This window comes from Lycium ferocissimum, chromosome 4 (assembly GCF_029784015.1).
Source record: "Lycium ferocissimum isolate CSIRO_LF1 chromosome 4, AGI_CSIRO_Lferr_CH_V1, whole genome shotgun sequence".
Classification (NCBI taxonomy): Eukaryota; Viridiplantae; Streptophyta; class Magnoliopsida; order Solanales; family Solanaceae; genus Lycium; species Lycium ferocissimum.
Window position 1 is genome coordinate 11,220,005 of NC_081345.1, and position 13,634 is coordinate 11,233,638.

The 13,634-nt window shown below is 38.8% G+C and overlaps 1 protein-coding gene and 1 non-coding gene across 2 annotated transcripts; both read left to right on the forward strand.

The window, feature by feature from the left end:
* Positions 1-3,940: 3,940 nt before the first annotated feature.
* Positions 3,941-10,622, forward strand: LOC132053737 (linamarin synthase 1-like). The gene is made up of 2 exons (XM_059445841.1): positions 3,941-4,106; positions 9,688-10,622. The coding sequence occupies exons 1-2, from the start codon at positions 3,941-3,943 to the stop codon at positions 10,620-10,622; spliced, it is 1,101 nt and encodes a 366-aa protein (XP_059301824.1).
* Positions 10,623-12,271: 1,649 nt separating this feature from the next.
* Positions 12,272-12,362, forward strand: TRNAY-GUA (transfer RNA tyrosine (anticodon GUA)). The gene is given in 2 exon segments: positions 12,272-12,308; positions 12,327-12,362. It is a non-coding gene; the product is annotated as a tRNA-Tyr (tRNA).
* Positions 12,363-13,634: the final 1,272 nt, after the last annotated feature.

Genomic DNA, 13,634 nt, shown 5'->3' on the forward strand with positions numbered 1-13,634 from the left:
ATAATAACATCAAAGTCTAACATTTCTAGCTCAACTAAATCAGCTTTGGTTTGGCGATCACATATCACAATTATACAATCTTTATACACTTGTTTAGCTATCACGGGATCACCAACCGGAGTAGACACTTCGAAAGGTTTGATTGGCTCGGGTTTCACCCCAATACGATTAGCAACATATGGAGTAATATATGATAATGTGGAACCCGGATCTATCAATGCATACACATCATGAGAGAACACAGACAATGTACCTGTAACCACATCTGGGGACGACTCGAGATCCTGTCGTCCGGCTAAGGCATACAAGCGGGGCTGTGTGGCACCTGAGGCAGATGATCCCCCTCGGCCTCTACCTCGGCCTGCTGGAATCTGGGGAGTCTTCCCTGTAGGACGTACCGATGAGGAACCGCCGCCGATCCCGGGTCCGACCCCCACCTCTACCATACCTCGAAGGACAATCTCGCATCAAGTGTCCGACCGTCCACAAATATAACAAGCATCCGTGCCCCGCGACATGGCCTTGAGTGCAATTTTCTACCGCACCGGTCGCATCGTGAACCGGTGGTCTCCCCGACCGTAATCCCCCCAAACCGAGAACCCGGGGCCTCGAACTCGGCCCCGTCCCGAACGGAAAGAGCGATCAAATCTCTCGCCCGTAAATCGGGAGGTGCACTTGTCACCGACCGGCCGAGTGCCTAGAATGTGTCCCCCCCCCCCCCCCCGCCTTGATCCCCCTCTATAATCACCACCTGTGCCATAGATCTGGCCCTTTTGCTTTACCCTCTATCGACATCACGATCACCCTTTTGCGGAGGTTGTTGTCCCTCTAAGTTTTGGGCATGGGCTTGATTTCGGCAAATATCCATCCCATCTTGTAATGAAGCTGTCAAACAATCTTTGAACAAGTGTGGCCCTAAGCCACTCACAAATCTGTGCACCCGATCTCCCATATCGGCCACCATAGTCGGGCATATCTAGTCAAAGAATTAAATTGAAGGCTATATTCCCGAGCACTCATGGTCTCTTGCTTCAAAGTTAAAAATCTATCCGCCCTAGCTCGGCGGACCTCGGGTGGCAAGTAATGACGAATGAAAGCGTCTACAAACTCTTGCCATACGGGAAGAGGCGCATTTTCTTTCCTTGACGCTATCCAATTATTGTACCATAGAACCGCCACATCCCGGAGTCTATATGATGCCAACTCCACGGATTCGGTCTCGGAAGCATGAATAATCCGCAATGTTCTCAACATTTCATCAATAAAGCCTTGCGGGTCTTCATCCGGCTTTGACCCAAAGAATTCCGGAGGATTCAAACTCATAAAGTCACGGGCTCTAGTACTAGCTGAACGATCACTTGGGCCCGCATTTTGCCGCTGTGCCTGGGCGGCAACCAACTGTGTCAATAAATTAATGGCCTCGGTCACTTGTTGACCCGAAGTAGCCGGTGGAGGAACTGGAGGCATAAGAGCTGGAGCTGAAGCCCCTTATTGCTCTTCCGTAATAGGTGGAGTAGTGGAAGCATTAGATGGAGCCTCATGGTGTGACTCACCCTCATCTATATTCATAGGCGGCTCTCTTTCTGCCTGCCTTTTCATTGTAGTCTTGCCCTTCTGGGCGGCTTTAGCTTTTCCTTTTGGCGACATTTCTGAAATCACAACACACTTATTAGGGAGGATTAAATCTTATACTTAGCTCTATCGCACGATCTCATAAGAAGAAAGATGGTCATTTTTCCTAAATGCCCTGTAGCCTCTTGTTTATTAGCGTGGCGCGCAACACACCATAAACAAGACTCTACTAGACACGGCTCGTAGACACTTCCTAGGACTGAACTCTTCTCGATACCACTTTTGTCACGACCCGACTACGGCCATGACGGGTATCCGGGCTAACCACCGAACACCGCTCATTCGTTACTTATATGCTCTCATTCATAATATATATATATATATAATCATAGAAAACTATCATCATTTGAAACATATTTACTTTTATAAACATAAGCCCTTTGGCTATCAAAATAATAATAATAATAATAATATATATAATAATATATATATATATATATACATGGAACCATAATACCCACACATACGTATCTACGAGCCTCTACTAGAGTATTAGACATATAGACGGACAGGACCCCGTCGTGCCCAAATCATGAATATATACATATATGTACCAAAAGAATAATCAATGGCACCTCCGGAAAAGGGAGTGCTCTCAAATCAGCTACTAGCTCCTACGGATCTGCACCGTCTCCCTGCCTACCTGTGGGCATGAACACAGCGTCCAAAGAAAAGGACGTCAGTACGAACATTGTACTGAGTATGTAAGGCAGGAATGAAGTAAACATAATAAGGAGATCATAAGTCATGGGATGAGGATACAACCTGTGTACTCTTTTAAGTATAGATACATTTCATATACATACATCATACATAAGCATATCACGTACGTTATCATAGCGTATGCCTTATCATACCATATATACATCATCGTACCATACATGCATCATCATATCAATCGTACATTATCATGTCGTTAACCCGCGTCCGGGTAACCATCATATGCAGCCCACTAGTGGTGGTCGTGTTCGGCCTTTTAGGTGCGGTAGAATCATAGCAGGCCGCCGTAGCGGTGATATGTCCGGCCAATTAGGCACGGTGGAATCTCAAGACGCCCGCCTTAGCAGTGACATGTCCGGCCAATTAGGCACAGTGGAATCACATCATTATACATATCATGCATTTGTCATCATACATATCATAGACTCATCACTATCATTCATTTCATGGACATATCATGGCTCTATCATAATTTAATATCATTATACATATATCATCAAATCATACCTTAGAACTTGAAAGCAACTATAGCTGTGTCGGGGTGACGTAAGGTCGTAGACCCCCGACTACATTATGGAGTAGTCATAGTCGTTATATCTCACCTTGGAAGGACTACATTTAAGGTGAGTGTACATGAGAAAGACATCAATGGATCGTACTTAACATCATTAGCTTCGTAGATACATCATATCGTAATCTCTAGAATCTTTAGGCTTACACTTATCATTATCGTCATCGTACTCATAGCGTGTTTCTTATCTCGTATGACCATTCATGAACATAGGCCTTTAGTCTTTCGGAATGTAGGAAATTCTCGAAGAAGGAGGAAAATCATACATAGGATTCATGCCTTAGGAAGAAAGGTTGAGCCTTACATACCTTTGTCGTTTAACTATTCTATCGCTTGCTCGTTCTCCTTTAATGCACTCGTTTATACCTTCAAGGGAATGTGTATCGACATTAGCTAAATAATCATAAGAACGTACTTCTTAAGGCTAAAGAAAATTGGGCAGCGTTTCTTTTGTTTATACTACTTTCTGCCCTGTTCCATATCAACTCCCAACATTCGTAACAACAATCACAATATCACTAATAACAATTGTCATTCATTTACATTATTCGCATTTCACAATTTCACTCCAATTCTCCATAATCATGACCAAAGTCCATTATCACGTTCTTTCATATCCAATACTTATTCCATGTTCTAAATGTCATTTATAACGTGTTTATAATCTCAACATAACCATTTTCATGATTCACTCCAACTACTACTCAACAATGACACTATTTACCCATTTATGACCCATTTTCTATACTCTTCTACAATCCATGTGTTTCAACTTATTAATACTTTAAACAACATAGAAAGATCATGAAACTCACCTTACATGATGGAGGAATAAGCCTTGAATGGTAATACATCACTTGCACCAAAACCCTATTTCACCTTGCTTGAGATTTCTTGACTTGGATGACTTTAATGAGGTTTCCTTCACTTGATTCACTTCAATTCTTGTTATTGATCCTTGATTCCCTTAGTTTTCTTGTGGATGAAATATATGGAAGGTTCTAGAAGTCTTGAGAGATGAAAGAAGGTGGTGGAAATGAAATAAATGAAGTAGGAATCACATTTAAAGAGTTGGAACAATTCAGTCGTCGGGAGTTCCACGGACGGCTTCACGGTCCGTGGATCAAGGTGTTGGCCGTGAAACTAGTCATGGTTCATGACCAGCCAGCCATATTCTCTGCTGGTAGTTCCACGGACCAATCCACGGTCCGTGGAATATTATATGGGTCGTGGAACATGGTCGTGGAACTCACAGTTCCACCGAAGTTGTTCCCGTCGTTTCATTTGATCTCTAATCCTTATGGAACCTTCTTAACACTTGTTTTTCATTTCATTAGCAATCTATGGGATGTTATAACTCTTCTCCAAAACATTGTTAAAACATCATTAACTCAATACTCGTAATCTTGCCCGACACACAACTTATAACTCGCTTTCCTTAACAACTTTCTTTCTTTAACTCGAATGTCTTTGGAAATCTTAATTAGAACCATCAAATACTATTCCTTGCTTACCAAAACGTTGTATATATCCTGCCCTTCATTGGCCTATTCACTGCACGTTAACGAAAAATTTTCGAGGTGTAACACTCTCGCCGCCGCGATCATCTGGAAAATAGGGTGTCCGCTATGGCGGGCACTGGATCGCTGTACTGGCACCGCTGCAGTCTGACTAGGCTCGCCATAGCAGACGGACAGTGTTGGTGTGGTCCCCTACGGCGGGCACTTGCCCGCTATAGCGGGACCGCTGCAGCGACTATTAGACCGTCGCAGCGGTCGGTGGGGACAGAATCTCAATTTTTAAACACTTAGTCCCGAATTATTTATCCATAAAACTCCAAAACAGTTCCCCACAAGCACCTAGGGTGAAATTCTAAGATAGGGTAAGAATATCCTTAAGAGGTAAGTGCACTTAGGGCAAAATTCTAAGCTAGGGAAAGAATATCCTTGACAGGTAAGTCTCAACCATTCCTTCCATCATTACGCTTTCATCTCTATGATTATCATCCTTTTTATGTGTTTACAGTGGTAAATTGGGAATAGTAACCCTAGAACTCAATAGACTTTCAATAGTTGGTGGGTTATGATTGTTATTGTGTGGTTATCATCTAATGTCTTGGGTTATCACTTTCTAATCAAGAATTGAACCATTGGAGACATGAACTAAGTGAATTGAGACTTAGGGTTTCATAAAGATGGTAGCTTGACCATATAAACTGCTTATAGAAGATAATTTGATTAAATAGTCTTGTAAATTGATAGTTCGTGGTTGTTAAGGCCAATGTTAGATTGATTTACACCTAGCAATCATTCACCCATTAGAATGGGAAAAAAAAAGGAAGGGTGTTCATTGAATTGATTTTGTCACTAGAGTGATTGTGACTTATTTAGCATCTTAATTGCTAGACTTTGAGCGTTTCAAGGCGTTACGGAAGGGAAAGGCTATAGCGGAGTAATTTGCATCGTTCTAGCTCTATAGTTGAGGTAGGTTACGATCTACTTGAGTTAGTTTTTGATTAGTTGATTGTATGCGTTGTGAAGTTGATAGGAGAAAGCATGTCTAGTCTTCAAGCATAATGTGTGTGGTTGAAATTCCTATATGCTATTGATTGAGTGATTATGTGGGCTTACTGCCACTATTCGATATATTGGGACCTATAGGTTGATGATGTTGTGGTGAGAAGTTAATATAATCTTCTTGGTGAAATTGAGGTACAAAATGATAAATCGATTATTAAAGTGATATGACAATAAATATGTATATATATATATATATATATATATATATATATATATGAAAAGGCTCATTTGACCGGAGGTGAGGATGAGACCTAGATATGAACAGGCACATTTGATCGGGGGTGAGGATGTGGCCTAGTTGTGAGCTCGGGTCCGAGGAGTGAATCCGAAACGAGTGGTACATGGACACCATGGGTCCCCTGCAGGTCATGACTATTGGGCAATGACACCAATTAGCATGTGTGTACACGAGTGGTCACTGATTGAGTATTGAGATTATTGTCGGTAGACTTATTTCCATTGTTTGCTTCAGTTGATTTGATTCTTGATATCATTGGGTGACTTGATTGTTAATATCCTTGGTTGACTTGTTGTTGGGTTATTTGATTATGTGTTGTTGACTGATCTGTCTATTTTATTAATTTTATGATTCATGCATGATACTAATCTTAGTCGGCCTATGATATCTACCAATACATAGTGTTTGTACTGATACTACCTTGCTGCATTCTTTTGAGTGCAGATTGTGATCCGGAGACTGCTACCCGACCTCATATTTAGTGTTGAGACCATTTGCTGACAGATTGAGGGTGAGGTTTTATCCATGCCAGGCCGCCCGAAGATCTACTTTTTCCTAATGTCCTATTCCATACATTGATGGTTATTTATTTTCGATAGTATACATTCCTTGGACATGTTTTGGATTAGAATCCTTATACGCTGACTTTCAAATTTTGGGGTTGTAATAGTCAGGACTTCCGCATTTACGTTATGATTTTATGGCATGACTATTTGTTGATTTATCTTGTGTTTAACGATTACGAATTGGTTAACTAAAAATGGATTGAATGAGTAGATGGTTAGGTGTATTGGTTCGCCCACTAGGAGTTAGTGTGGGCGTCAGTCATGGCGGGTTGGGTCGTGACATGATAATGATAAAATTCGACAATCGCTTGAATTTTCACATCGATGAATGTGTTATTAGTTGGATATTTGAAGAAGTAGACTTACTAGAGTTGGAATGGTTGAGAAATATATATATATATATATATATATATATATATATATATATATATTGTTAAAAGGTTGTGGCCACAACTGATGTCAACCATCCACTGGTATTATGATGTCACTTTAAGTGTAGTCAACAGTCTGCGATATATCCTAATTCTATAAGTTTTGTTTTGCATTGTAACAAATATCCCGCGGTTACTGAGGGGTATAATGATGCAAACTGGATCGCCGGGTCAACCGAAATAAAATCCACAAGTAGATACATTGTTACCATTGGTGGAGGAGAAATGTCTTGGAAATCGTCTAAACAAACTTATATCGCCCGCTCCACCATGGAGTCTATGATTATAGCTTTAGACACGTTGAAGAAGTTGAATGGATCCGGAATCCTTGGAAGATATTCCATTCTGGCGCAAATTGTTGGCACCAATATGCATACATTGCGATAGCCAAACAACAATAGGTAAGGTAGGGAGCGTTGTATAGGAAATCTCATCACAAACGACAGAGACACAGTACCGTTAGACAACTACTGTCTAGTGGAGTTATCACTATTGACTAAGTAAAGTCAAGAGAAAACGTGTCCGATCCACTTACCAAAGGCCTAACTAGAGAGGTGGTTAAAAGATCATCGAGGGGAATGGGTTTAAGGCCTAGGACAAGTCATCATGGCAATAACTCTACCTAGTAGACTGGAGATCTCAAGAGCTAGGTTCAAAGAGATCAAACAAAATTATGAATGACGGTTCAATATTGTCAAATAACTCAACTCATTCTCGTGATGAAGACAATGTTCAGAAATAAGGTTAAAGCGATAAGGGCTTTTTATTGGTTTCAAAGTTTGGCAGATATGACTAATGGTGTATCTACAGAATGACACTTAGGAATCACCTATGTGAGAGCGGAGTGTAAGCTGTTTCAAGGAAAATGATAAGTAAAGGCCCATTTACTACACACTTATGAAACCAGGTGGTGTTCAAGGCTGAAACGAACACAACAATGGGAACCAAAGACAGTTAAGAGTTAATTGTGTGACATATGATTTTCTAGATATACACACAAGCTCGGCGATTCAAAGATATCAGATTTACCGATTGATCGAGTATATCTAACATATGTTCACTACGAAAAGTTCAAAAGAAAACCAACTTATCCAGATACAATTAATCTTGACTTGCAAATCACACACTTGTTTGTGCATTTCTTTATCATGGAGTCATTCCTCATTCATGTGGGGGATTGTTACGTATTTTTGGTGTGAATGGGAAATGAAAGTTTTATTTCCTTTGCCTTTTTTGGAAATACAATTTTTTGCCGAAAAGACACATCTAATTTCTCAACAGACGTCTTTGTTGGCTATAAATATCTAGCCATCCCTTCAAATTTTCCTAACGAAAATTTTGATCTTCTTCTTCCTTCTTTTTTGCATTTCAAATAATTTATGTGTGTGATTTCTGTCGTATGTTGCATTCGTCGTTCATCAGGATTTGAGGTACCGCTATGTTGGGGTACATTGAGGAGAATAATTTGCTTAAGGACACACTGTGAGTTCGATGGGCTCGAATTTAGTTTCCTCTCTTTTCATATTCTCGTTTTAGATTTTTTTCCGAATACATATTGACAACAATAGCTTGTACAATATATACCATTGTCAGTGAAATAGCTTATATAAATTGTCACTTTAGACCTCATTTATTGTAACAGGTAATAAAAAGCTACAACAATTGTTTATTTGAATAGTTGCAATGACCTCATAAATTTGTTGTAATAGCAATAAAAAATATTACAGTATTTTCATTAAAACCGTTGCAACGTCCTCACTAGCTGTTACATAAAATGATACCGTTACGGGTTTGAACAATTGCATTTGATTACATCAACCATTGCAATGAATAAAGGGAAACAGTTGAAGTAATTTGCAATTGTTGTTTCCCACTTCAAGGAACGGTTGCAATAAGGGCAGATGAGATGAACCCCTGAACTGTCGCACTAAGGCCTCATTTGTTTGCACTTAATGGAAGTCTGAATCTGAATAGTTTAGACCTTAAATCATTAAGTGCATTTGTTTTACAGTAAGATCTAACCACTTATTTGGTCTAAGTAGGTCGTACTCATTAAGATCTTGAACCAAGTCTTAATATCATTGAGAGGTACTTTGTATGAATAATTTTTAACACCAGCTCCAACCCACCCTGCACTCCCACCAACCACCTCTAACCTCACCTACCGCTTCACCACCCACCCCAACCCCCTACTAACCCCACCCCATCACCACCCACCCCAACCCTACACTTCCCCTAACCGCACCCCTAACCCTACGCCCCACTCACCACTACCACCAACACCACCCCAACCCATCACCACCCCCACCACTAACCACTCACCTCTATTCCCACAACCCACCTATTACCACCACCCAGCCCCCAGCCCCATCTACCTTACCCTAATCACCCCCACTCCCACCACCCACCACTCACCACCCACCCCACCCCCTATACCAACCCCTAACCACCCACCTCCAACCCTACCCCTACCTCCTACCCCACTCACTACCAACACCACCCTAACCCCCCACTACTACCCTCCTACCCCTACCACCACCACCCACCTACCTTACCCCCAACCACCCCCCTCACCACCCACCCACCCCACCTTACCCAGAACCACGGCACCCCCACCACCCACCAGCACGACCTACCCTACCCACCATCAGTACAAAGCATCTCCGTCATTACTAGCGAACATAATTGTTTCAGTTTTTATCAAATAATATTTTTATTTTATTAAATTTGTATTTATTTTCTAATATTTAGTTACTTTTTATTTGAAGTTTATATTTATAATATTTAAATAAATATATTATGGACATTCAGATGTTGAAAAACAAACAGTCTTAATCATTCAGTGTTCAGATCTAGAGACAACATCTTAATCATTCAGATGTGCATTCAGATCCAGACGTCTTAATCTTTAAATCTTGCTCATATTTTTTACTATATTTTTGTTTAACAGATGATAGTTTTATGGAAGATGTTACACTGGATAGAGTTGTTGATGGGATCCCTGGAATGGGAAACATTAGGTTTAAAGACATGCCAAGCTTTATCATGACTACAGATCCAGATGAGATTATGTTAAATTTTATATGTGATGCAGCACAAAATTGCTTGAAAACTTCTGCAGTGATCTTCAATACATTCACTGCTTTGGAACATGAAGTCCTAGAAGCAATTGAAGCTAGATTCCCAAACATTTATGTCACAGCTTCACTTTCATTGATGGAAAAAACAATCCCAGAAAACAAACTGAGCTCATTTAGGCCTAGTTTATGGAAAGAAGAATTTCAATGTCTTGAATGGCTGAATAAACCGGAACCAAGTTCAGTGATCTACGTGAATTATGGAAGTGTGACTTTAATGTCAGACAATCACTTGAAAGAATTCGCGAGGGGACTTGCAAATAGCAAGCACCCTTTCTTGTGGATCGTTAGGCCTGATATTGTGATGGGCGATTTAGCCGTTTTGCCTGATGAGTTTCTTGAAGAGATTAAAGATAGGGGATTATTAGCAAGTTGGTGCCCACAAGATCAAGTTCTTTCTCACCCGTCTATTGGTGTTTTTCTAACACATTGTGGATGGAACTCTACAATCGAAAGCATAGCTTCAGGGGTTCCTCTAATTTGCTGGCCGTTCTTTGCTGAGCAACAAGCGAATTGTCGATATGCCTATGCAGAATGGGGAATAGCTGTTGAGGTCAATCAAGATATCAAGCGCGAAGAAATTGAAGTAGTTATTGGGGATATGATGGAAGGTGAAAAAGGTAAGGAGTTGAAGGACAAGGCGTTGGAGTGGAAGAAGAAAGCAGTAGAAGCCACTGATATTGGAGGGCCTTCATGCAAAGACTTTGATAGATTCTTGGAAAAACTTCTCCTTAACAGGGAGTACTAAAGGAAAAACTTCAGCTCTCCCATGACAAAATGTTCGGAATATACATCTTTTTTGGGGACGGAGGCACACAGGCTAAGGAAAACATCAACTTGGAAACGCCATACATAATATAATAAAGAAAAAGAAATGGGAATTTATCTTCTTCTTTTTTAATAAAAGGTAAAAAGGAATCAACGCTATCCTAGGTAATTTTTAAAGTGGAGAAAAGCCTAAGCAATAGTTAGCTAATCATGTTTCCTTTAATTTAAATAAACTGTCTCTACTGAATCAGTAAAAGAATATGAAGCTGGATGCTGTCCCTTTTCTAGTCTTTTCTGTTTTTCGCTATTGAAGTCCTGAAATGTGTATATCTTTATATTACCACCAAGGACTTTTACGTGATTCTATATTGTTTTATATAGTTCGAGTTTTGGTATCATACTGCTCACCCTTTAGCTCCGTTACTATGAAGTGTAAATAATTTCTCGCTACTATTAACGAAGCACATTACTGGACCATCTCAAATTCTCAATAGTTTTGATCCATCAACTGATTACTCAGGCCTAAATTAGGACTCACATGATACAAAAACGCTATCTCGGCCCAAGGTACATAATTACATTTTGATGTACAAATTTCATACAGTATTTGGTTTGGAATGAAGATATCTGATGTTACTACATTGGACAGGTACAGGTTAACAATCAAAAGGGCAAAATGCATGCAAAAAAGAAAAAATCAAAAGGTGTAAACCGGACTTTGCACTGTATTAAACTACCGGCACTGCAAGAAAGTATAGAAATCGCAACAAAAATTTTTATATTTGGCAACAACTTAGTTTTATTGTTGGCAAATGATTTTTTTTATTGCCAAAGAATTTGATTTTGTTGCCATAGTATTGATTATTGTTGCAAAAAGTACTTTTGGCAACAAAAAAAAAAAAAAAATTGTTGCACGTTGTTGCAATAACAGCCGTTGGGAAAAGTTCATGCAACAAAATATTTCTTTTTTTTTTTTTTGGTTGTCAAAAGTACTTTTTGCAACAATAATCAATCTATGGCAACAAAAAAAAAAATTGTTGCCAAATATATTTTTTCTTGTAGTGCGGCCAAAGATTAATTAATTTTTGATAAAGAAGGGGAGAACGTTTGTAGTCTAAATTAAGTTGGAGAGTAGAATTCTGTTTTTCACACAATGTTTATAAAGTAAAAATGATTTTTCAATAACGAAATAAGGTAAAGAAGAAAGTGAGGAAAAACAACAGTTCCTTTACTTCTCTGGTTAGGAAATAGAATTAAGAAATACTGAAAAATAAAAAGTTTATTGTGCTTGTAGTAGTACCTAAGGAATCTGAAGAGGAATATTACCGTATCTAGCTATTTGGTTCTGTGGTTCCGTACCTTCCCAACACCATTCAACTCAATATAAATTCTTTTTACACAATACGTAAATGATCACTTCATTATTCACTTTACATTTCTTTTTGTTTTGTCTTTTATATACATATATAGTCGCATGGTAGTAACTCTTTTATTATTTTCTTCTTTTGTTTTTTATTTTCCTTAAGAAATCGTATGCCTACTTTTTGGAAAGGAAAATAAATTTTGCTGATTAATATCTTAACGTGGATGTGCTGATTTGTAAATTGTTTGCACTAACCTAATCAGCGTCCGACCTTAGCTCAGTTGGTAGAGCGGAGGACTGTAGTCGGTGATACTTTCAGCCATCCTTAGGTCGCTGCTTTGAATCCGGCAGGTCGGAATTTTTTGAATTTTCCTTTATTTTTTCCATTTTCACACCCCACACTAGCAACTACATTATGTGAACAGAATCTTTGTTTAGTTTGGCTTTGAACGACCCTTTATCGCATTTGCGTTTCTTTTATAGTAAGTGTATAAGTCTGAGCTTTTCTAATTGGCTGCAACAGTAATAGGAGTTCTCTTTCTTTCCTTCTTTTTTTTCTTGTTTTTTCTTGAAAGGAAGAATATATATTTATTGAATAGAATATATATTTATTGAATATATTTATTGAAGAATATATATTTACTGAATAGAAAAACTAAGGTGGTTCAGCGCATGCCGGAATTAATCTCGGAATATCGACTATCAAATAGTTTTTGCGATGAAGAAAGAAAGTATAATTGCAGGGTAATTCCACATAAACTTGGTAAATTACAAGTTTTCCAATAATTTGCCAGAAATTATCAGTCTTGCATCGAGATCCGCGATCTCCCATCTTCAAATAACTTCTGCTAATATTCTTCTTTCTACTCGACTCTACTGAGCATCAATTGGTGAAAACTCATCCACCTTTACACCAAATCAAATAAATCACATGCATTCTGATTTCAATAAATCAATTTATAACTATACATGGTATAATAAATTTACATGATTTGATATAAATCCGCGATGTGAATAAGTATATAAATTGTGTTGATGCTAGCACGTAAATACATCTTTATTACTCTTTACAACCGCCGTTTTATATAGAAGTATTTTTTTTAGATATTCGAGCACAGAACTTTTAATGTTTGTTAGGAGTACACGACTTTACGTAAAAAGGAATCATTTTCCATAGGAAACAACACAGAGTGAGAATTTAGCTGGTTAATTACCGTAATAAGAAGTTCTGAGTTCAAACTCATCAAATTGTGATTTATATAATAAAAACATGATAACTTCAAACTATCCAACTTGTCGAGAAGTAGCAATGAAACAAGGAAAGTTAGCGACTCCATTAATGGAGCTCGAAGCTAAGGTGAGAGATGGAAGAAAACAGTTATGGAAACCATGAACTGGGGAGAATATTTTGTGGAATCAATTCATTGATTTGTAAGAAGTGAGTATCTAATACAATTCGTGTGTGTATATATACACAATGCAAAAATATCTAGAATCAATAACTACCTAACCGACTTTGCCTGCCACGTGGACTACTTAATAACAAACTAGACTTGATAACAAAACTAATCTAACTAAACCAACTTAATACAAGTGTCACACCCCAATTTCCGATAGGGCATGACGGGC

What these genes read in the sequence shown, in the direction of transcription:
- LOC132053737 (XM_059445841.1), top strand. Translation starts at nt 3,941, where the DNA reads ATGAAAGAAGGTGGTGGAAATGAAATAAATGAAGTAGGAATCACATTT. An exon ending in GCCAGCCATATTCTCTGCTG is followed by an intron (nt 4,107 to 9,687) that starts GTAGTTCCACGG and finishes TTTGTTTAACAG; the next exon opens with ATGATAGTTTTATGGAAGAT.